The 22,771-nt window shown below is 40.4% G+C and overlaps 2 protein-coding genes across 4 annotated transcripts in view; one reads left to right on the top strand and one right to left on the bottom strand.

Annotated features, from left to right (window-relative positions):
• Positions 1-4,266: 4,266 nt before the first annotated feature.
• MIXL1 (Mix paired-like homeobox) lies at positions 4,267-5,630 on the top strand. The gene is made up of 2 exons (XM_035320592.1): positions 4,267-4,600; positions 4,679-5,630. Exons 1-2 carry the CDS (start codon positions 4,304-4,306, stop codon positions 5,111-5,113), a joined length of 732 nt encoding a protein of 243 aa, XP_035176483.1. The 5' UTR covers positions 4,267-4,303; the 3' UTR covers positions 5,114-5,630.
• A 704-nt stretch (positions 5,631-6,334) lies between these two features.
• Positions 6,335-22,771, bottom strand: part of LIN9 (lin-9 DREAM MuvB core complex component) — a 28,917-nt gene continuing 12,480 nt past the window's right edge. For all 3 annotated transcript variants that reach the window (XM_035322459.1, XM_035322460.1, XM_035322461.1), the window contains 9 exons: positions 20,583-20,740; positions 19,272-19,405; positions 18,166-18,285; positions 17,895-17,996; positions 13,069-13,149; positions 9,621-9,746; positions 9,089-9,271; positions 8,901-8,998; positions 6,335-7,733 (listed from right to left, as the gene is read on the bottom strand). In XM_035322459.1, the coding sequence (XP_035178350.1) occupies positions 7,628-7,733; positions 8,901-8,998; positions 9,089-9,271; positions 9,621-9,746; positions 13,069-13,149; positions 17,895-17,996; positions 18,166-18,285; positions 19,272-19,405; positions 20,583-20,740 (1,108 nt within the window). In that variant the 3' untranslated portion in view covers positions 6,335-7,627. The remainder of the gene's footprint in view (positions 7,734-8,900; positions 8,999-9,088; positions 9,272-9,620; positions 9,747-13,068; positions 13,150-17,894; positions 17,997-18,165; positions 18,286-19,271; positions 19,406-20,582; positions 20,741-22,771) is intronic.

Genomic DNA, 22,771 nt, shown 5'->3' with positions numbered 1-22,771 from the left:
CTTAACACTGCCTGCTAAGACCAAGCAGTCCAAAAAATGTAGACATGGGACTATTGGAACTTTTCTGCTTATTATTCTGTGCTATTAAAGAAGCCTTGGCCCCTCAGCTACATTATCACCTGCCTTCCCTTGCCAGCACTGCTGTGTGTACATATTCTGGCTGCTATAGCAGGCTGGCTATAGGTAAGTGGGTACTGTACGAAAAGGAAGCAAATAGGGCTCTATCTTTTTCCTTAGCTCTCCCCTTCTCACCTTCCTTTCTTCTTTTAATTTATCTGCAGAGATAAGAGTTTCTTCCCATGCCCATGCTGTGAATTAATTACACATTACTGAAGAGTTCAGATAACCCAATAATTGTATATATACAAGCACCTGCATCAACAAGTGTTATAAAATTCTTCTTTAAGGAAAAATATCTGTAAGGATAGGATATGACTCTTCTAGAGACCTCATTCAGAGCATACAAATAAGCAAAGCAACAGGATGAACACAGTTAAATGCTTTAAGCTCTTCCACAGCATCATGCTCCACAAAAACAGAGAGGGCACAGAGAAAATAAGGCAACAAGGATTTGCTTAAGCCTAAGGTTTACTGCCACAGGAATTTTTGAGACTGCCCACTCACTTCAGAAGCAAAATGACTGCCAGATACATGCAACCTGCCACTCTCAGGGTCTCTCCAAGCTCAAAGGCAAGCTCAGGTTTCACAGTGTCTTAATTCAACCCTAAATATCTGGGCCCCTTCCAACCAGCCTTACCTGTCTCCGGGTAGCATCCCCCCATTACCTTTTCCTTTCCCCCTTCCTGACACCACCCCTGCCATTTGCTCTTATCTCCTTCCCACTCCCAAATACTTGATCTTCCCCTCTGAAGGTAGGGAGCCGGCTGCCAGCCATCAGACGTACTCTACTTTTGCCCCTTTGCTATGTCTGGATCCCCTCTGAACCTGGACATCTCACCCCAAATCTGTTCCTGTTGGGACTTAGCAAATGCAGCCCCTTGATCTTTTCATATGCATCTGCGATGTTCTTGCGCCTCCCCCACTGCTGCTTTCTTCGAGGCTTTTTCTGTGTCTGAAGCTCTTATCGACTCTTCAGGACGGAATACACGAACGGCACGGTGAGGTCTTGAAGTCCCGTCTCACACCTCCCAGGAAATGGCTTACTTTATCAACTCACATCCCCCTCCTAAACACAAGGCTTGAGTCAGGAGATGCTGAAGAGTTCCTTGCTGCTAAAAACAAAGAAAGGCAGCAGTTTAATTTTCAATGACTAACATATTGTATACGTAAAGATGTTATCAAATCCTAACCAAACAAGCCAGTCACCTTTCAGAAAGGACACAAACGCTGCTCAGATCACATTTACTTTAACACCACGGAAGACCTGTGCATGCAAGACTGGACCTTTACTTTGTGATCTGGAATAACCAGTGATAACTACTGGCCTGCATGACCACTGTCCTGTACAGGGGTCTGGTGTCACCAGGATCTGACACTGCTCTGGGACACCCCTATGAGCAGAGGATGACGTGTGGGGTCCTGTGAGGAGCAAAGATGACACAGCAAGGACCTCCTCAGCACCCCACCGGGGCCCTGGCAAGGAGCTGAGCACCCATGATGGACAGGCAGCTCGCATTTCTCAAGAATAAGCTTCAACACATCTGCAAGCAGTCCCAAAGTGAGGACAACATGCAGCTCACCTCCTCAAACTCTTCCTTCTTGCAGCTGTGAGGACCAGAAGCACAAACACTGCTAAATAACAACTTTAGATTATGAACATGCGATCACAGTGAGATCTTAGAATACTACTTAAAAGTGTGGATGTGCCTAAAAACGTAAATCCCAGTGTACGTACATTGGGAAGGACTGGAAAACCTCTAAAAACATCCAGAGGTTGTAAAGAGCACTGTCAGAGGAGTTACACAGTAACTAGAAGCAACTGGGGGATGGGGGGGGAACGAAGTGTTCATTCTAAAGGTTTCCTTTTAGGCACAAAAAAAAACCCAAACACTTGAAAAGCCAAGGCTGGCATGCATTATTTTTGCTATCAGAGCTCTGATAGAGAAGCTGGAAATTATAAGGCAACTATAAAAATATCTATGCTCTACTATATATATATATATATACACATTTGTAAGAACTAACATTGGTTAAGCAGCCATTCCTTCTTCAATATAGCTTAAACTTGAGCTTGTACAGCAAAAAAAAAATGTTGTTTTGTTTTTCCTTGAACTTCCTCTAAGGAAAATAAATCAGGTTTGTGTGACCACTGCTACTTTTTCTGCTAGGCTCCATGACATGAGCTTTTGAAATTGCTGCCCATCTTCAATTAAAAAATGATATGTACGTTAGGATCTCCAAGACACCAAGTCTTTGCAAGTGTAGTGAAAACACTCAAGTAGATAAGAGACCCCTAAATTTGCACTGCTAAAAGGTTCAACGTTGTTTTTAGACACAAGAGAATTCATACTGAAGACAGACATACACACACACAGTGACATGCACAGTAGAGATCAGCTTCCAAAGTGGGCAGTAATCTGTTATCTACACAAGGTAGTGAAAACCATGTCAATTTTCCCCTTAGCTATCTCAATTTTAGCCATGTTAATTTTTAAAAAGAGCAAGACACTTCTGGACTTGTGCCATCGCTCTGCATCTCAAGGAAAGATGCAAGATTCTTCTTTGTGCCTAGCCAGGACAAAAATAAAGCAAGTGTGTAGCATTGTGTAGCATTGGAGGGGGAAAAACATCTGAATGCCTTCCTAAATACTTCTAAGCCTTACCTAGCACAACTCAGGGCAGGTACTGGCACTTACGAGGCACTGGAAATGTCAGACTAAAGGGACACAGCTGGATGCAAAACTCGTTGGGGAAAGGAAACTCTGCCAAATCTAGACAGAGTGCTTTTTCTCACGGCAGGAGGCACACCATGATACCTGACAGGCATCATTTCTAGCACATTGATGGAATGAAACTCTGTGGGAGCTGTGGTGAGCACTAGGAGGGAGAAAGCTGCCAAGAGAAAACAAAAGAGGGGTCTTCTGTGCCATCCTGCTTTCCTGTGAGGCAGCCCAAGACTTGTCCTTTATTCTCCACCCAGCAGCATGCTCCTTTAGAATTAGAGCACCGACCCCTTCCTTGCTTCTCTTCAAGCTTACAAACCTTGCAAACCAGGCCAATGCAGGAGGTCAGCTACCAGAACCCTACAGAGGAAGTTTGTGTGCAATGCTCAGAGCAATGGCTTTGGTCTTGCCTCCGAACCACTGTGCTCCCCTGTTCAGCACACGCCTGGCCTGTGTTCAGCACAGCTCATCAACAGGATGCATCAAAGCGCCAGCCAAAACAGGAAAGGAAATTCAGGCGTGGAGCATGGAAGTGATCAGCACCACAGGTGTGCAAGCAGTCAATGCAGACAGCACCTTCACACGGCTGTGTCAGCCCCTTGCCATTAAAGTGTGTGAATGTGTACTAGAAAATACAATGTGTGTGTGGTAATTCAGTGACTGAGCATGAACTACTAACCCTGGAGAGTCTGTATTTTTGTAACCCTGTATGAAGGACCCCAACCCGTTTTGCCTATTGATTCAGACACAGTGACACCGGTGTACCCGTCCTATTGTACAGAGCTACCAAGAACAGTACGTACGGGTTGTCTCTCTCCCAGTGTGACAAAGCTTCCTTTTCTCCTTTTTATGGCCTATACATTTTGTATCCATGAAAGCTTTCAGGCCTGGGAAATGTCCCTGGTCCTTTCCCACCGTGGGAAGTGTGTTGGCTGTTGTTACACGACAGTTATTGGAACACCTCTGGTAGGTAAAGTGCAGGGGAACCGCTTCTGGCCTGCAGGGCATCGCGGCAGTGACAGCAGTCAGAGATCAAAGAGCGAGCCCATTTCCAGACTTATGGGTTGGGAATAGCTCTATTAGCTCTGGGTACATGCTCTTTCCTGAGTATGTATTCAATATACATCGATAAAGTCGCAGTCTTAATGGGAAGTCTGACACTGACAACACCACGCTCTGGGGGAGTCTGTCCCGGTTTTGCCCTCATCCAGTCCAGCACCAGCTCCAGGTGCTGGCAGCCCCCAGAAGCACCCCATCACCCCGTTTCCATCCCAGCCCACTCTCCTTCTCCCCCTCACAGCCGTTCCAGGGCTGTCGGTGATCCCCTCACAGCAGCCCAGCGTGGTGCCCGGTCCCCTCACCTGCCTCCCGCCGGGCCGGGGCCGCCTTCCACCGCCCCCGCCCCTCAGCCCCCTCCCCGGCTATAAAGCCCCGCGGGGCACCGTGCCCGGCCCACCGCCATGGCCACGCTGCGCTTCGGGGAGCCCTTCCCGGCGGGGAGGTGGCCCCGTGAGGCGGCGGCGGGCGGTGTCGGCGGCGGGGGGCCCGGCTCGGGCTCGCCTCCCGTCACGGCGCTGCCCCGCGGGGCGGCGGAGCCGGCGGAGGGGGCGCCGGCGGCGCAGCGTCGGAAGCGGACGAGCTTCACGGCGGCGCAGCTGGAGACGCTGGAGTCGGTGTTCCAGGACACCATGTACCCCGACATCCACCTGCGGGAGAAGCTGGCCGACGCCACGCAGATCCCCGAGTCCCGCATCCAGGTGAGGGGCAGCCCGCTCGCCGCCGCCACGCCGCCGCCTCCCGCGCCCCCACCCCTCACCGCCGCCCTCTCTCCGCAGGTCTGGTTCCAGAACCGCCGAGCCAAGTCCCGCCGCCAGCGGGGGCCGGCCCGCTCCGGCCCCGGTCCCAGCCCCGGCCCCCAGCCTCTGGGCTTCCCGCGGCCGCCCCACGCCGCCCCGCTCCGCTTCGCCGCCCCGCAGCAGCCGCTCCGCCCGTTGTGCGGCGCCGCCCGGCACCAGGAGGACGGCTGCGAGTGGCCGCCCGCCGCCGCCGCCTTCCCGCCCGGCGCCGACTTCGAGGGCTGCCCCCCGCGGCAGCACGGCGGGGCCGAGGGCGCCTTCCCGGGGCCGCCGCCGCCCGCCGGCCCCTACCCGCCCCCGCGCGGCCTCTGCGGGCGGTACTCGCCCCTCTCGGAGGCCGACGACAGCGGCGGCTTCTCCGAGCCGGGCTCGGAGTGGGAGGAGAACGCCCTCGGCGCCTTCCGAGCCGTCTGAGCGCCGCCCCGGGAGCCTCCCTCGGCCTGCTGGGACTTAACGCGACGCCGTCGTTGTCTGAGTGGAAAACGTGCCCTGCCCTGCCACTGTTGCACTTTATTCCGGAGTGACAGACTTTACCTATTTATTTAAGGGAGAGAGGGGTCAGCTTCACCCGCCCATGGCATCTTTCTGCGTATTGAACGTTTTCTGGTAGCACGTTTTCTATTTCTATTTAACCTTCCTTAGCCAAAAAGCTAACCAAATCTGCTGTTTTGGGGGGCGGGGGCTGGTCTGTCGTTACTTTTTGAGAGGAAAAAAAATAAAAATTTACATTTTTGCTCTATGCTGCTTGTGAGCTGGGAATGGTGTTCATGCCTCTGGCAGGGTTTCTTACCTCGGAGGTGCTGGAAATCCCTGTCACAGCCCATCTTGTGCGGTCCTGGAGAGCTATGGCTGCAGTTCAGAACAAGAGACCTAATGGGACTGAAGGGCAGTTTATGAGAAGTGTCTCATCTCTGTGGTCAGTATTCACTTTACTTTAGTTATGCTTTTTGCTGAATGAAAATGTAAATTTATGACAATGAAAAAAATACACCTCAGACTGTGGCTAAGTTAAACAGCCTCAACTCCACCACTTAAGCCAAGGTTAATGTGAAACTAGAAAAAACTACAATAATATTTTGTGAACACTCCAAAAGCACATTATTCACAGTCAAAGCTGAAGTGCTTTTTCAGTGCTCACAAAATATTGTAGTTTTTTTCTAGTTTCACAGTTGAATCTGTCTGGTGCACTAGTAGGTTTTATAAGTACCACATGACAAGGCAAGGGGTGGGAGTACACAGCAAGAGGACTGTTCTTTTTCCTCAAGTTAACTGTAGATCATGTTAGTTAATGTCAGACTGAACCTTTGTGCCTCAAATTAGGCCTTGAGACTTTTTCTCTGTTTAAATGAAAAGTGTGGCGGCTGGGGACCTTTCTGTCTTCTTTACCAAACAGATGGTAACACCACAAAACACAGAAATTGCAGGGACCGCTACAATGGTCTGTTATATTACAAGAGGTAAATGTCCATGGCTAACTCAAGCAAAATTACTGTTTAGTATTTTGGAATAGCCCTCGTAAATTTTGTAGTTATCTTTTAAAATAGCTACTCACCTTGTTCTCCAGCCCATAACATTTCATTTTCAGAAATTAAATTAACTTCCGTTGAAAAATGATCTGAAACCATCTGCCAAACGTTTGCATTTTTGTGAAATATATCAACTCTCATAGGTCAATTTATTCAGTTACAAATTTCACTGAGAATAAAAGATTTATGCATTTCTCTTAATTAACAGAACAAGTTTAGCTAAATATAAACTCTGCACTAAAGTTTTGCAGTGGCACAATACCAACACAGAATACAGAAGCATCTTTAAACTATACAAAATTTTAAAATTGAAAATAATCCTGTTTACATATTCTTTATACATTAACATATAAAAGACCTCATTTAATGAGGCATCTAAAAGAATGAAAAAACATCTCTACACCTATCTTTGAAAATTCATATCTGGAAACGATTCATTACACAGAAGCTTTACAAGACTATTTAAACAAACCAATACATACTTTTTACAAGATTAACATTCCAAAATTTACTCATAGGCAGGTTGTCACTTGTTATTTTTGCAGTTTACCTCACTGGTTATATTTCACTATAAAAATCTTCATATTTATATATGATGGATATTGTTGGATAACCAGTAATCTAATTCAAAAGTTGTGCAAAACAAACAAAAAAGTTGGAAAAACTGTATGTTTAACCAGTCATGTATATAAAACACCAGCTAAAACAATTCCTTTGCCCCATGTAAAGGGAAAAAAACATAACGACTGTTTCGGAAAAGTTACATTTTTATATTCCTTCATTAGACTCCTTATATAAGTTATGATAAATTAAAAGTTCCAATAAGACGCTGACTGATCTGTAGATCTGCCCAACATCCCCTAGTTTGCAACTTCCGTTCACTGTCCATATCCCACTGCTGCTTCTTTAGATCAGGAACACTCAGCTTGTGCGGTCACCGTACCAGCTGAAGGGTGAAATGGCAACTCTCCGATCGATACCTACAGGAGCGTAGCTTTAAGGAACAAAGACCTGCCATCTGGCTAACTGATGCGAGCCATTTCCTCTTCATCATTTCTAACATACCAGGAGAGCCACCAAGAAGAGGCGGGCAGAATTAATTTGAACTTTTAAAACTAAGTTCAAATTATATGAAAATACATTTTCAGGTTTATTATAATAAATGCAATTACTAAGAGATTACCAGTTAGCAAAACTATTGTATGTGAATAACAAATGGAAAAATCTAACATAACGTTGGCCAGTAATGCTGGTTTTCTTAAGAAGCAGATATATTATATTTAAAAGGGTCCTTTCTGAGAGGTTTTCTTTTCCCTTATCTTCTGGCAGTTAGGATATTTGGTGAAGCCTATGTCAAGGAAGAGGATTTTCCAGAACTACTTGCTGTACACTTAGAAAATTTTCAGTCTCTGTTGGTGTTATTAGCTGCAAAGGCATGTAAATTTCCCATCTGGCTCAGACCACTCTGAATATGTGCAACATGGATCTCCACATTATTCTGAAAACAACTACAGGGAAAAAAAAAAGAAAAAAAGAAAAAAGGATTAAACTTCTTAAGTAAAAGTCCCATCTGAGTATTTCTGCAAGTTACAGATTCAGATGAATGAGTACTACATACTCGTGCAACTTAATAAAGACATATGAAAGTAGCACTTGTATAAACCGCTGTATGAAGTCAGATGTACTGACTTGGGTGTTCTACAGATGACTATGACATGGTCGGAGTTAATGAAACAGAAACACGGTGAAAAGATGCTAAAATACCCAAGCTAAGTACACTGAAATGAAAAGATCATCACCTTCTTAGCAGTGTTTATCAGTTGATCCATTCCAACTTTTGACTTGCAGTGTTGATTACAGAGAAGTTTCACTAATATTTGGATTATATTTTTGCTTTTACCAAAATGAAAGTGTGCTATAAAACATTTATATATGTTTTTAATTTTAAATCAAAAGGCCATCTTACTATCTTTGAAAAAAAAAATTCATGCATGTAGCCTCCAATTATTACATAGCAGTATGAATACGGAGAGCATATGGAAACACTGGGCATTTAGGTATTTTTTTAAATTATGTAACTCAGCAGCTATATAATTGAAAAAAATCCTGGTCACAAATTCTTGGAGACTGCAGAATACTCAGGAAAAGTATCACCACGTTCTTGCTATTTTTATAATGTTTCCTCTGGCACCTGCTTCTGACAACTGTTGAAAAATGGATACTAGATTAGATGGGCCTTTGATCTGGCACGATACGGCTGTTCTTCTGTTTTTTCATTTAAAATACTGCTAATGGAAGCTGGTCATAAGCTATAATTGTGTCATATGCCAGCTTTTGATATTTACAGATGAGAGATTGAATAACACTGCAAAACAAATACTGAAATCGTACTGAAAGTGATCTAGAATAACTTGTTGTTAGTTGTCATGATTTTCTTGCTCTTCACTTTAGTTGTTGTATCAATTTAGCACTTTTTTTAAAAACGTTCAGTTTACTTCACTGAAAACTGCTAGTTTCACATTTCTTTTAAGAAGCCCCCTTTAGACAGACCATTCCTATAAGTAAAAGTTACCAGATTAAAACTCTTATAATGAACATTCACCTCTAAAATACATCAACAATTGCTTGCTGGCACAAAACGTGTAATTAGGAATTAAATATTTTAAAAGTAATACCTGATATTTGAGGAATCTATTGAATTCTTAATGTCATTTAATGAATCTGTTAGTGATTTAAATTCAAAGGAATTCAGGTCACCTCCTTCTGCTAGACACTGTAGGAGAAGAAAAAAAAAGTAAGAGTTCAGCACAAAGAAACAGAGCTTTAATACTAATTGGAAACACTATTTTTACAAACATTTTACCTTAATCTGTAGCAATATTGCTGTGAGTCTAGAGATAAGATCAGTTAAATTTTCGCTTTGAACACAAAGCTGTCCTGTTGTTGAGGAATTTGCTTGCCTAACAATCTCCTGAGCCTCCTCTTCACACCTCCGCCTCAGATCTGTTGGTTGGTCTGCAGGTTGGAGGCCTTGGTCTGGAGCAAGCTGTACAGTTAAATAAAGAGAAATGAAGACTAAAGATCTTCTTTTGCATTTGGTGCGTGAGTGAAGTGACAAATCATTTCAAAGAGAGTCCACAGGTATATAGCCTGCAGTATTGTCACTTATGTACATGCATGTCTATTTCAAAATTGGCCATTGGCATCAATAAATGCACGTGCATTCTTGATAAGATAAACACAGAGAAAAGAGACAGAATGAAACTGACAGAGCTGCCACTAGTTTCGTTTCCAGGTTAGCCCCACCCATGCCCTATTCCCAGGAAATAAATATATTTTTTAAACTTAGTTTAAGCAGAAATAGCAAATTCATACAGATTCCAGCAAAATCTTACCTCGTAACAATACTGTTGAACTTTATGCAACACTTTATTTAAGTCTTTGTTTAGTTGTTCTAGATCTAGAACAATAGTTGCATATCTCCTCTGAAACTCAATACTTATTGGCATAGAATAGGATTTCTGTGGACAAGACAAAAGCATATTAAAATTAAAGCAATACTTTACATACATACCTTTTGAACTCATCAAAAGGAATTTTCACTTTACAATAATTCTGAGATATTTGAAATCCCAGTGTCCAAAAGAAAAGTGGTAACATGCAAAATCTTAAAACCTAGTAATGCTATTTGCAACTCCAAGTGACAACTGTGTAGTAACTAGCATTCTTTTATTCTCTTCAGAAAGTGCTGCGATAATCTGTGGTGCTAAATGCTATGGATGACAACTGTGACCTGACCTAGTTATTTCACCAGGAGCTCGTAATGACTTCTTTCTACTGAAAGTGCATGAACTGAAAATGATGCTGTCAGTAAGAGAACAGTATAGGACAACATGGCCACAACCACCTGTACTGCAGGTGGGAGGTACGCTTGGCTTGTAAGTTAGTGGTCATCTGAGAACAATTCCAGTGCTACATACCTTCTGTTACAACTAACAGTTCTGCCAAAAAATAGAAGTTACTATAGCTTACAGTTGGTAACGTATTTTGGATAAGCACAATTTCAAAAACCAAAATAAAATAAAAAAAATACAGTACTATTTTTCTTACATTGCTTTCACAGCGTATCTTGATGTTGTTCGGGTATTATTTATGAAATTGAAACAAAATATGCAACATATCGTAAGTTTCCCATACAAATGGCCTCTTTCATGGTAAGTTCGATACATTTCCACTGTTCCTCAGCCACAAGTCTGAGATACAGATACCTCATGCAATCAGTCCTATAGCCATTGATTTTATAAGAGATGAAGTAAATTTCAATGTCAAAAGCCTTCATCAGGAGGCTCCAAGTCAGAAACTCCAAATCAAGGTTTTAGTTATCAGTCCTAGATTAAGTTCCCCTTTAAACTTGGCCTCTGAAAGGATGCCCAGGGATTGACCAGTCTGAATACCAATTTAACAGTGCTTTAAACTAACATCATGACTTTGGAACCCACCTAGCTAACAGGAAACCTGCATAAATTTGATGCGCTTCCTCCGACTCTGGAATATAAGTAAATAATTGTAACTTTCAGACCTTCTTCAGTGACCAGCCCCCTCTAGAGCATACTGGCTTAATACAGGCTAGCCATGAAAGCCACAGGCAATTATGAACTCCATAGCGGAAAGAAATGGGTGAGGGCATTCTGTATTAGTGAAGATGAAAGAAATATTTCTCAGCACCAGCATTATTTATGATCTAAGACCAATCCAAGATCTGGAAACATTGACAAACAGCTGACCTCACAGACAAAAGATGGATGGCTTTCAGTTGATGGAAACAGATAACATCTCTGTCATGGGGCATCTACATGCTTCTCTTGGTCAACCAGCATCATCTTTACCTCATCTTCACTGCAGGTCAAGTGAAAAAATGAACCAGCCATCCTTTTTACTTGCGAATGCAAATTCGTTTCTCCAAGTGGCTATCAGAAAAGTAATTACTGTTTTGGGTATGTAACTTGTTTATAGCCTGCAACCAAGATTAGTAAGGTGATGTCAAAACGCTTAACTGTTAGTAAGCTGTCCTTTCCCTACCTCATGTAAATTTGAATTTATTGTTATTGCCAGATAATAATGGACTTCATTGAGTACCACTTCTGATTTTGGTCAGTTCTGTTTATTTCTATGTTGGATCAATCACTAAAAAAAAAAAACACTGTTATTCTAACAACACTGTTATTCTAACAATTTTATGGATTTTATGAAAGATTAGCAAAGTCTGACAATTGAACTATTCCTGAATGAACTCAATAGATTCCCTTTTATTTGTGTTCAGATGTGATACTGACGTTCATTTGGACTGGTGCCGGAAAGAGGAACATTCAAAGAAAATACTTTTTAAGGGAGAGATAGTGTATGGTAAGCAGAACAAATGTAGATGGGATTACCAAGAGGACAAAGAATATTACAGACAGGCTAAGAACATGACCCAGTAGAAAGGTATCATGTCCTCTATTTTTATCAGGACAGCTCTAAATAGTGACAAAAAAGGTGTGTTATGATTGCTCATTTACAAAGCAAACAGCATAAGAAAGGTATCTCAGAGTCCTTATCTAGGCTATAACTGAGTTAAAATTTAATGTTTATTCTTGAATCATCATCTTCCTTATTGCTTCTTAGAATGCTCTCTCCATTTTGCCATTTTCCTTGGTATTCTTATTCCACAATAAAGTTAAATTTCTAACATAGTAGCTGAATGGCATGTTAATATCTGGGTTCTTGGCAGGGGAAGGCTCTGAAAGTTCAGCCCTTTCTATAGATTTCTTTACCTCTGCAAAAGTACTGATATCTCAGTAGGAACAGAAATCTTTTTAGTTTAAGAAGGGCTGGTAATTTTTCAATATCTGAGGTACATGCTGCAATAGCATATTTTAATCTTGCTTCTTTTTGCATCTATTTTAATTATTATTTTTATTAAGCACAATTAAAAGACAAAAAGGTAATGTAATAACTGAAATACTAACAAGGTTTTGAAGATCAGCCTTGGGACAGTAGGAAACAGAATAACAGAACGTGCAAATGATCACTGAAAGGACAAAGAGGGAAATCTTACTACGATAAAGTCTTCAACATTAAAATATTTTAAATTAAAAAACAAACAAACAAACAAAAAACAGCATTTTTGGTTTAAAGAAATAAAAAAGATTCCTTTTCCTCTCCACAAACTTCAGCATTCCCTCTGTGCGTTGTAGAGATACTGGCAGAATGGAGGCTGGCAGACAGTTGAGACTGACATCTTTCCACACTTTAGTTGATTGATAGCCATGGGTGGTAGAAGAGGCATTCTTATCATTTTGGATTTACTGACTGATGATTAGATAAAACCTAGCAAGAAAAACTGTTCTGCTGATGATAATTATGCTGTAGCTGGTCTAGTAATATGAAATCTAGGTTAAGGGCACTCAGTGATGTATATAGAAAACCTCTAAACTGAGTTACTATCCAGAAAGGTAAATAAATACCTACCTCCACAAAATAATATTAAGATAAATGCCTTACTCTATAAACTGACCCCCCAAACCCTCAAAGTACATAACATACATCAATTGACACATAAAGGAAGCAAATACTATCCTGATGTCCACATTCATCTGTTTCCAAAGCATAATGCTTTCAAAGTGGAATCCTATTTGAAACAACTGACCTCTCTGACTTGTCTTAAAAAATTAAGAATCCCACCACATTACAGAAAGCAATAAAATATATGGATTTTATGTAGACTCCGTTTTAATTTTTATCTATTTGTATTAGCTGTTAAAGTATACCCTAACGTAAGAACTGAAAAGAGAAAATTCTCACCAGCTTTTCTGCTTCCGTATTCATCTCTCTTAATTGCTTGATGTGTTCCTTCTTGATCATAAGGATTTTCGATAACCTGGTCTGAAACAAAGGAGCTATTTTTAGAACAAACAGGTCCTTATGCAGTTTTGAAACAGCATACAAATTCAAGATAATAAAATGTATGTTTCTTTCATAATTTTAAAATACATTTCTCAGTTGTTCTTCACGTGAAGATGCAGAAGTAAAAATAATTAAAACTAAACAATGGATTTTTTCAGAGATTTTGAAAGTGTTTTCAAGTGCCCTAGATAGAAGAAAGCTAAAACTAATCAGCTGGAATTCCCTATAGGAAAACAATATATGCCGTCGGAGGCTGAAGAATTGAGGCTCTTCATGGTGATACCATCACATACTACAACTAGCAGCCTGTGTCCTACCAAGCTTTTGCTCAGAGTTCTAATTCTGTTCTCAGCTGTGCCCTGGACTAAGCACCAGCCCTTTATCTACATTCTTGCAGTAAAACCTTGCCAATCTCCTGGTATAGAGATTGGATCTATTTTATAGAGAACAACTCTGGTCTTTCCATTTTCCCCGTTTCTTTTATAGAGGGAATACCCTGCAAGCTGAAGAGGAAATCACTCTGACTGCTCTCAACACACACATCACTTATAAAATCATTCATATTCTCTCAGGACCACGGAGAGAAATTATAGCTCCACTACAACCAACAACAGTTTTATTATTGATATAAAACTTGACATCTTGTCTCCTTTTAAAAATTTCAAAGGGTTTAACTGCATTCTAAAAGTGGAACATGAGACTGGGAGAAACAGGAACTTCTAGTTCAACGTACATCTCCTTATATATAAACTCCCATCGTTGATTTTGAAGTTCAGTCTTAAGGCAGCCAAGTTTATTGCCCTCACAAATCCCAATGAAAAGCCCTTCCAGGACCTCTTTCAGCTAATTATCAATCTTCTTGAAATTTCAATGTTAAATGCATTCTTATTTACTTCATAGCAATTTGTTCTGACCAAGCTGTTTTGCAGCTTAAATACAGCCTGTCCTCTGAGTTTAGCCCTGTTTTCACACACGGTAAACGCATCCCTTCTCCACCACTCTCTCACTAGACTTTCACAACCGAAGCCTTTCAAGTCTACTCTTCCATATAAGTTCCTGTTCTCTTGAACTGATGAGGCTCTCTCTGTATCTTTTTCTATTCACTGTCATCCTTTCTTAAATGTGAGCACCAGGACATCTATACCACTATTCTAAATGACATTTTTACTAGCATCAATACTCTCTGCCACAAATACTTTGCCAGATGCATCTTATGAACTGATGACAAGCTACAGCCAGACACACACAACAGTACTGCATAGATAACTCTTGCAATTCTATACATTCACTTCTGTCCTTGTGCTATCCCCCAACACCCATGGTGAACCAGCACATGCAGTTCTGCATCTACATGGAGAATCCCATCAGGAAACTGAAAATGATGAACAATACATACAGAAAAGGCAGGAAAAAAATTTTTAAATTGTTGCTTTTGAGCTGCATTCTCTCTCTGATCTAGTTCACTACCACACAAATACTCATGTTGGCAAAAAAAACACCTGGGAAGAAGGAGAGGACTGTACACCATCTGACACTGCTGCCAGGAAGTTCCTCACCAAGCTATGCTGTCAGCACCACCTAACAACTAACACATGTAGACCTCTCCTTGAAGTCTGTGAGTCCCTAGCTTAGTGCAGGCTACATTACCTTGCAGGTTTTGGGGACAGGTATGCGGTGCTTCACTTCTATTTTGATGCCCAGATATATTCAAGGATGTGGGCTCTAGTTCTCCAGTTCATGACCTTGCATTTTACGTTATATTCATCCTACTCCCAGAAACGTTCTAGTGGTCAAGACAATTTAATTATTTCTACAAGAAACTGACTTTCCACCATTTTATGTCTACTAACTTTCTCCCATTGGTATATTTTTATTAAACAGAATTGCGTTTTCATTTGCCAGTATACTTTAATTCAGGTCAGTCCAAATTTTCTTCTAGCCCAGCAGCTCCACTTTCAGCATAACTCATCCTGTTTACTCTTATATAGTCCTCACTAAATTCAAAGAGCCGTTTTAGTACAGTATCTTCCACACATTAAAGTTAAAAGACATGAACGAACAACCCAAACGGTATGCTTAGATTTGTACTTCATATTTCATTTTGTAGTCAAAAGAATATACAATACAACAAGCATTTCAATGTCTGCAATAACTTAATATGGAGAGAAGCAGAAAACAGACAAAAATCCAACACCCACTCTTAGTTTTTTCTTCCTTTCTTTTAAGATGAAAAGATACTTCTTTTCTCCATAGCAATCTGAAAGACTGATCAACTTTTCTGATTGTGCTGTATTCCCTCTACTGGACACGCAGCAGCATTACAAACAATCTTTTTTATCTTTGGTTGTTTTCTTCCCAATATAAATTTAAGCTTTTCCCAAATAATACAAACAACAACAAATAACAAGCAAACAAGCAAAAACAACCACAAACACAAAAAAACTAAAACTGCAGCTGAGCACTTGGAAAAAACATCCTCTAACTTTTAGTATTGACTAGAAGTACAGACTTTGCTGAATAGTGAAATATCAAAAGATAGATAATGCATGTAAGGATATATATATATTTAAATTATTATATTTATTACTTGTTTTTTGATGACTTAATTCTCGGTCATAATACATACAAGCCAGGTAGATGACATCAGTTGCTCTTTCCTTATGCACCAATGCTGTAACCCCGTTGTAGAAGGCCACCAGATTTGTTCTGGCATTTTTTGCCCTTAGTGAAACCATGTAGTCTATCACCAATCACCTCCTTATTTTCTGTGTGCCTTGGCATAGTTTCCACAAGAGCCAGCTCCATGATCTTGCTAGGTACAGAGGTGAGACTGACTGGCTCATAGTTCCCTTGGTCTTCCTTTTTTCCCTTTTTAAAAATTGGGGTTATGTTTCCCCTGCCACAATTTCTCAAGTATGATGGACAGGGGCTGCAAGTTCCCTCAGGACCCACAGATGCATCTTATCCAATCCCACGGACCTGAGCACATTTAGGTTTCTTAGATGGTCTCAAACCTGATCCTCTCCTGCAGTGGGTGATTCTTCATTCTCCCAGTCCCTGCCTTTGACTTCTACAACTTGGGCAGTGTGGCTAGAGCACTTGCTGGTGAAGACTGAGGCAAAAAAGTCGGAAGGAGCCTGTATCCTTTCATTCCAACACTCCAGTCATAGGAGCCATCCCACCACATCTCCGTAATGCCAGTAAGATTACAGACAAGGCAAGTCCCATGGTCTAAGTAGCCGAACCCCTGGCTGTGGCACCAGTCCTGTAACCATTTGCTGATTCACCAGATTTGACTGGTCCTTTCAAGTCCCTTCCCTTTGACCAGGAGGATTGATGGAAAAACCACCTGTGCTCCAGAGTCCCTTATCGCTGTTACCAGGGCTCTGTAGTCCTGCTTGATACTCCTCATGCTGCTCCTGGTTGTATCACTGGTGCCCACATGGAACAGCAGCAGTGGATAATAGTCAGTGGGCTGTACAGCACTTGGTAGCCTCTTGGTGACATCGCTAATACAAGCCCCCATTAAGCAACACACCTGTCTAGAGAATATATAACGTCAGCAGATGGGTGCCTCTGTACCTCTCAGAAGAGAGTTGCCTACTACCATCACTCACCCACCGCCTTTTCTCAGTTGTGCTGGTTGTTATACAAGGAGCAAACTGAGCTGCGTTAGCCAGCTCCAGCTTCTCTCCTGATGTGATGGGTCTTTCCTCTTCAGAAGTGGTTCTGCAACAGCACCTCAAGTTTTCGGGAAAGTCTCTTCCTCTTGCTGGTCCTTGCCATTGCAAGTTTCCATTCTTCCATGTTACTGGCCCCTCTCCCTTCTGCACGTGCCAGTGGGGGAGTTTCGTTCTGTTTGGCTGTGGGTACACAGGAGACTGCCTGAAACCAGCTATCTAACTCCTTTCTCAGCCTCCCTGATGCTATGCAGCTTTCTCACTGCCTCCTGCAGCTCAGCCACCTGCTAGGAGGTCCTCCACCTGGGCACACCTTTTGCAGGCCACAGGAGTCGAGGCACTTCCTGCAGTCTGAGGTCTTCACTGCAGCTTCTCCCTTCAGCACCTCCACACCCTGACTGCTGCACCACACCGTGTTTGTAGCACTCCCTAAGGGCCACCTTTTGTACATGTAGGGGGTGGCTGCCATTGTTCCTGCTCTTGTCCAAGTACCACCAATCCCTCTCATGAGATCTGCTGGTTCCTGGCAAGTCTTGGTGCTCTCCTGGGAAGAAAAAAGATCTATAGCATACATTCATGGAATAAAGTGGTTCCTTTCTTCTCCAAGGCAGGTAGGGCACATTACCTAACACTGGATACAACATTATACAATATATGATAATGTAACACAGGCAAACGTTCTTTGCATAATGCAAGAATATTTTACATGAAAAAAAGTCTTTTGCATAGTACAAAGTTTGCAGGTAGAAATAATTTTTTTTTCAGGCCAACTGGCAGAACTGAGAAGACACTTTTGGACCCATAAGGCCATCCTGAGGCCTAAATTAAGAGTAGCACATTTCAAAGTTTATGAACAAGTGAGAACAATAAAAAAAGAGGAAGAAACTCAGAACAAGCACTACTAATATCTTCTGAAAAGTTCATTTTGATACTACAATATCACCACCTCATAAATCAACAGAAATTCATTTAACTGAAGAAGAATTAGAATAAATACGAAAAGGACAATACATGACAGAAGTAAGAGCTGCAGTTAACACTTACCACTTGAATGAGGAATTCTACTGGAAAGCCACCTAGTGTTTCACTATCTGTGCCAGAAATTTTGTTTTTCCATGAAGACTGTCCTAATAAAGGATCACTATCCTATAAAGAAAGAAGATTCCAGTAAATCCCTCTAAATAAAGCTATTAAATGAAATTATCTTAATGAACAACCTCAGAAAATTAAAAACTGTACAAGGTAACAGCTGTACCACGTATCAGAAAGTATTTCACTGGTTCATATTATAAATTACATGAAATAAGTAACTTACTGTAATTGGAGATTGGAGTGAAGGTGTATAATGCAATCGGGGAGGGGTCATAAAGAACCTAGAAGGCCGTTGTTTCTGTCCAAAGGCAGCAATTGGCATTGTTTCATGGGGTTCATTACTCTGTATGACAGAAAAAGGAAGGACATACTTCAGGTGCCTGGCTAATTAAAAACACCCCTTACGGTATACATATTTTACTTCTGGAATCTGGACTAACCATGCACATCTATACCTCAAACCCAAGAAACGTTGAAAGAATAACATTTTGCTTTTGGGCTAACAAGAGCTTCAAAACCATATTCCATTGCTGGAGTTTGTATCAGTTCAACAACAAACAAACCCTTGCAAGGGTATTTCCAAAAATTCTACTGGCAAGTTGCAGACAAATCATGACTGAACACAAGTTCACCCGAGGCTCCAAGCTCTCATCATAACAAAGACTAGTCCTCAGGCAAGTTAGTTATCCCTTGGTAGACTGAATGCTACATAAGATATTAAAGAATGTGATGCCATCTAAAAATTTTGCAATCTAGGACAGAACATTTAGAAATAAACATTCCTGGACCTCATAAATTGGTACAAAAGCATAAGAGCTAGGAAATAACTATAACTTGTTTGAGCAAAGCAGTGTCCTCACAGTTAGTATCATTACCACAGAAGCTTGAAAATTAGACTCAATCAACTCATAATACTTGCTTCCAACTACCACAAGCCTTTACTCATTTTGTCAAATTACAAAGGGTCAGGTATCCTTGAGCATTTTCTATAAATCATGCCTGGATCCCATAGCAGAATTTTCTTTGGGATCTTACACCACTCATTATACCTCTTCGTACTCAACTCAGGCTATAACACTAGCTCTAGTAAGTTATTCTAGTCTGAGCCATTACGTTTGTATTATAGAAGGTTATCCTGCTCTATAAAACCATGAGCAGTATGAGCTCATTCTCCTGGAAATTCCCAGGCATCTGGTACGCTTGTTTCTATTTTATGACAATGCAGCCTGGATGTAATATTTTGAATTTTATTCTTTTGGATTAAAGGATAAAATTGTAGGCTGTTTTCTTTCATTAAAACTATTTTAAAAATGTGTTGTTAATACTTACAAGAACTTCATAATCTGGGACCGTCTGTGTTCCAAGACCTGCCCTGTCGAAAGTAACTCTGTATGTAGCGTTAAGAGTGTCCACGGCGTCTATTTGTCCTGTGAATAGTCCGTCATGGACACCTCGCAATCGTGCTAAAAAATATATATAAATATATAAAAAACAAAGAAACACCACAACACACACAAATATTTTAACATTGTGATGCCAAAAACAGACTTAATGCATCTTTTGCAAGTAACCCTGGCATCATCCAATACATATATATTTATATTAAAAACAAAACTGACTTGATTAAATTAAAAAAAAAATTGTAAACCCTGAAAAAGAATTGTATGCACTAGAAATACCACCTAATTTTTGTCAAATTTATTTTTGCAAGTCAAATATTTCTCAAATCTACTCCTTAGCACTACATTTATGTCTATGTAGAACAGAATTTAATACTCAATACCTTCTGACAGTCAGATTCTGCAGGCAAAAATCAATTTCTGAGTGATTTTGTATACCATTTCTATTTGATGTCTTCCACAGATAACTGCATATTTAGTGAAAGACAACGAAGAACACAGCTCAAGGATACATCTCTAGGAGAGTAAGGAGATCCAGCATTTTTCATGCCTGCTCACCAGCAAGAATTAAGGACGGTGATGCTGAAGAAATCAGAAGGGAATGAACAGAAATGGCCTGAATGGGAGATACTGTGCTCAAGTGAAAAGAACCCTGTGCTACAAACAGATAGGATGGAAGAATTCAAGTTTTTATAAAAAATTTAACTCAGCTGAGTGTATTTTCCAAAGGAATGTTTTTAACAGTACTCCTTCCTCAGTTATGTGCAATTTTTTCTGTAAGACAATGTCATGCTCAGCATACATGTCTAACTACACTGGGAAGTTAATTGTATAACTGCTTTGAAACAGGTATTTTTTATGTTTATGGAAGACAGAGCCTAAGTTTTGTATCAGGTCAGATTTTAAACTTCTAGACAGTACTCAGCTCTTTGCATTGAAACGTCTCTCTCTCTCTATGCCTCTCTCTCCAGGATTTTCAGATATACTAGACTTAAAAAATAAATAAAATCTGGCTTATGAACACCAGAAATAGTAAACCATAATAAATTTGTATCTCGAAAACCTGTCACTGTTTTACAAATACTAGATAATCCTCACAAGCACTTTCTCTAAGAGCTAACAATAAAAACATACAATTTGTAATCTTTTAAAGTTATTTTACCTATACACACTAAGTACTCTATGATTTACTAAAATTTGCAGAATCTTGGTTTTTATTTGTTTGTTTTTAAGAATTTACCTGTAACTTTTGTTCCTATTACAAGTGGTAATGGAATTTCTTCTGGAAGATCTTTGAACTGTGAAATATCTGCAACTTTACGCTGCTGCAAAAGCCTTATTTTCTGCCGCTTCTGTTTTAACGCTGATCTCTCTTCCTCAAAGAAGGCAGAGGAACATCTGTAATACAATTAGGTAAACCTATACTTAAATTCAACACTGAAAACATACATACACAAAGACATAACAAATAAATAAGCACAGTTTACAACTCAGCGAGAGAAAATGAACAAGCTTGAAGTGCTCAAGAGAAAACGATTTCAGTGAACAGATTTAGACAGCCTGAATCCCCAAAATTATCCTAGAATAACAGTTTACTTAAAAACAAAGAAGAAAAAAACACAACAACAAACACTCAGAAATGCTGTTTGCATTAGGATTTCAGAAGAGTACAACTTTTTAGGACTTTTTTTTTTTACTTACAGTGATCCACCTGGTGTCACAACAAAGCTAAAGCAGGTCTCACATCCAGCCTAACCTGAATACTAGTTCAGTGTTTGTACTCAAAACTTGCTGTGAGGTCTCTGCCTGCCATTACTTGCCAATACAGAATAGAACCCATTGGATCAGTTAGATCAGTTAAACTGACTTAAACTGACTTTGTAAGAAAGAGTGTCAGGCTCAACAGAAAACGTCACTTCCTTTCTCTTCTACTTGCGTATATGCAGAGTACAACTCAGATACAAAAATCTCTATTATGTGGGTGAATTGCTCTGACATTGATCACAATTAACAGTATAATTTTTTTTGGACGTGGGCAATTCTGTAAAAATAAAATAATCTCTAACGGTTCATACTTCACTTTGTTTTGGTCCCAAAGCCCTTACTTATTTTTATCCATTTTCATTGTAATCTACTGATGCACGAGGAGAATACTAAAAGCATAAAGACATTAGGATTTGATCCTATCTATTGTTCCTTGTTAAGAAGGAATATAATTCTTGTGTCAACAACAGAAGGAATACAGGTGCTACTGTAGGTCTGCTTAACTGCAGAAGTAGTTATTAATGAAATAGTTTACTACACCTTTCTTAATTGCTTTACTGCAGTCAAGTGCAATTTAAACATTCTCTGTAGAACTTGTATAGCTATATACTGATTACTGATCAATAAGAAGTGCTGCTTTACAAGGCTGTTTTTGGAGACACTGATAACTCCTCCACTGGTTCCTATTACTATACTGTCAACTATTTTCCATTTAAAAAACCTTTCAAGATCTTGCTTCGTTATTTATCTATTATGTAGCACTGAGCAGTCAGCTCTTATTTGCAAGTCTGCTTATTACTCTTACTTTATGCTGAAGTAAACACTCTTATGCTTTCTGTATACCCTTCACTCAAAGAATTTCACAAAGCCATTTTGCTGTTCTCCAAAATTTATTTCTTGCAGTATGTATAAGATGATTTCTCTTAAGCTGCCAATGTGCTGAGACCATTTCCTTTCACACCAAGCAGTAGTTTCACACTTGCTGTCTATGTGTGTACACATATTTTGCCTTTTATCTTATTCATGGCTTCAAAGTTCTTATAAGGCATGAACCATCTGTTTTTATCAGTATGTACAACATGAAACACAATGAGATCTAAGCCCCTGGAAAGACACACAAAAATGCATGAAGAGAAATGAACTGAAGCTATGCTCTACTTCTGCTAGACCTGGGCAGTAATGCACTGCAACAAAGGTTTCTTTTTCAAATCCCTATTTGTTGTATAGTCAATAAATGTATAGTACATTGAGCAGCTGTTGGTGTGTGTCCACTCACTGGTTTACCGCAGAAGAGCAGAATGAATTTACCTTGGAGTTGTGTATTGTTTAGTGATCCTTATTAGGAATTCAACATGTCTGGAAAGGGATATAGTAGAGATATATGGTGTTTGGGGGATTTATGCAAAGCTTATTTGGATATTCCTGTTTAAAGACATTATTTGCCCCATATTTACTACTGGAGAAGAACAAGTGTGAGATACGGCTTGTCATGTGCTCTAAATGTTAAGTAGCAAAATGCAGGTCAGGGCATTTCAATTCCTTTCAGGAGAACAAAGTGATTAAACACAGCAAGACAAAAATAAGGGAGGAAAAAAGGCCAAGAACAGACATAATCAATGACACTGAAAGCCCTACAACATAAACATTAGGAATGTTTCACTACTA

Source organism: Oxyura jamaicensis, chromosome 3, assembly GCF_011077185.1.
Source record: "Oxyura jamaicensis isolate SHBP4307 breed ruddy duck chromosome 3, BPBGC_Ojam_1.0, whole genome shotgun sequence".
Lineage (NCBI taxonomy): Eukaryota > Metazoa > Chordata > Aves > Anseriformes > Anatidae > Oxyura > Oxyura jamaicensis.
Note: the sequence above shows the minus strand (reverse complement) of the source record. Positions and strands in the feature narration are given on the sequence as shown.

Coding starts and splice junctions, on each gene's coding strand:
- MIXL1 (XM_035320592.1), top strand. CDS start 4,304: ATGGCCACGCTGCGCTTCGGGGAGCCCTTCCCGGCGGGGAGGTGGCCC. Junction 4,601..4,678: donor TCCCCGAGTCCCGCATCCAG/GTGAGGGGCAGC, acceptor CTCTCTCCGCAG/GTCTGGTTCCAGAACCGCCG.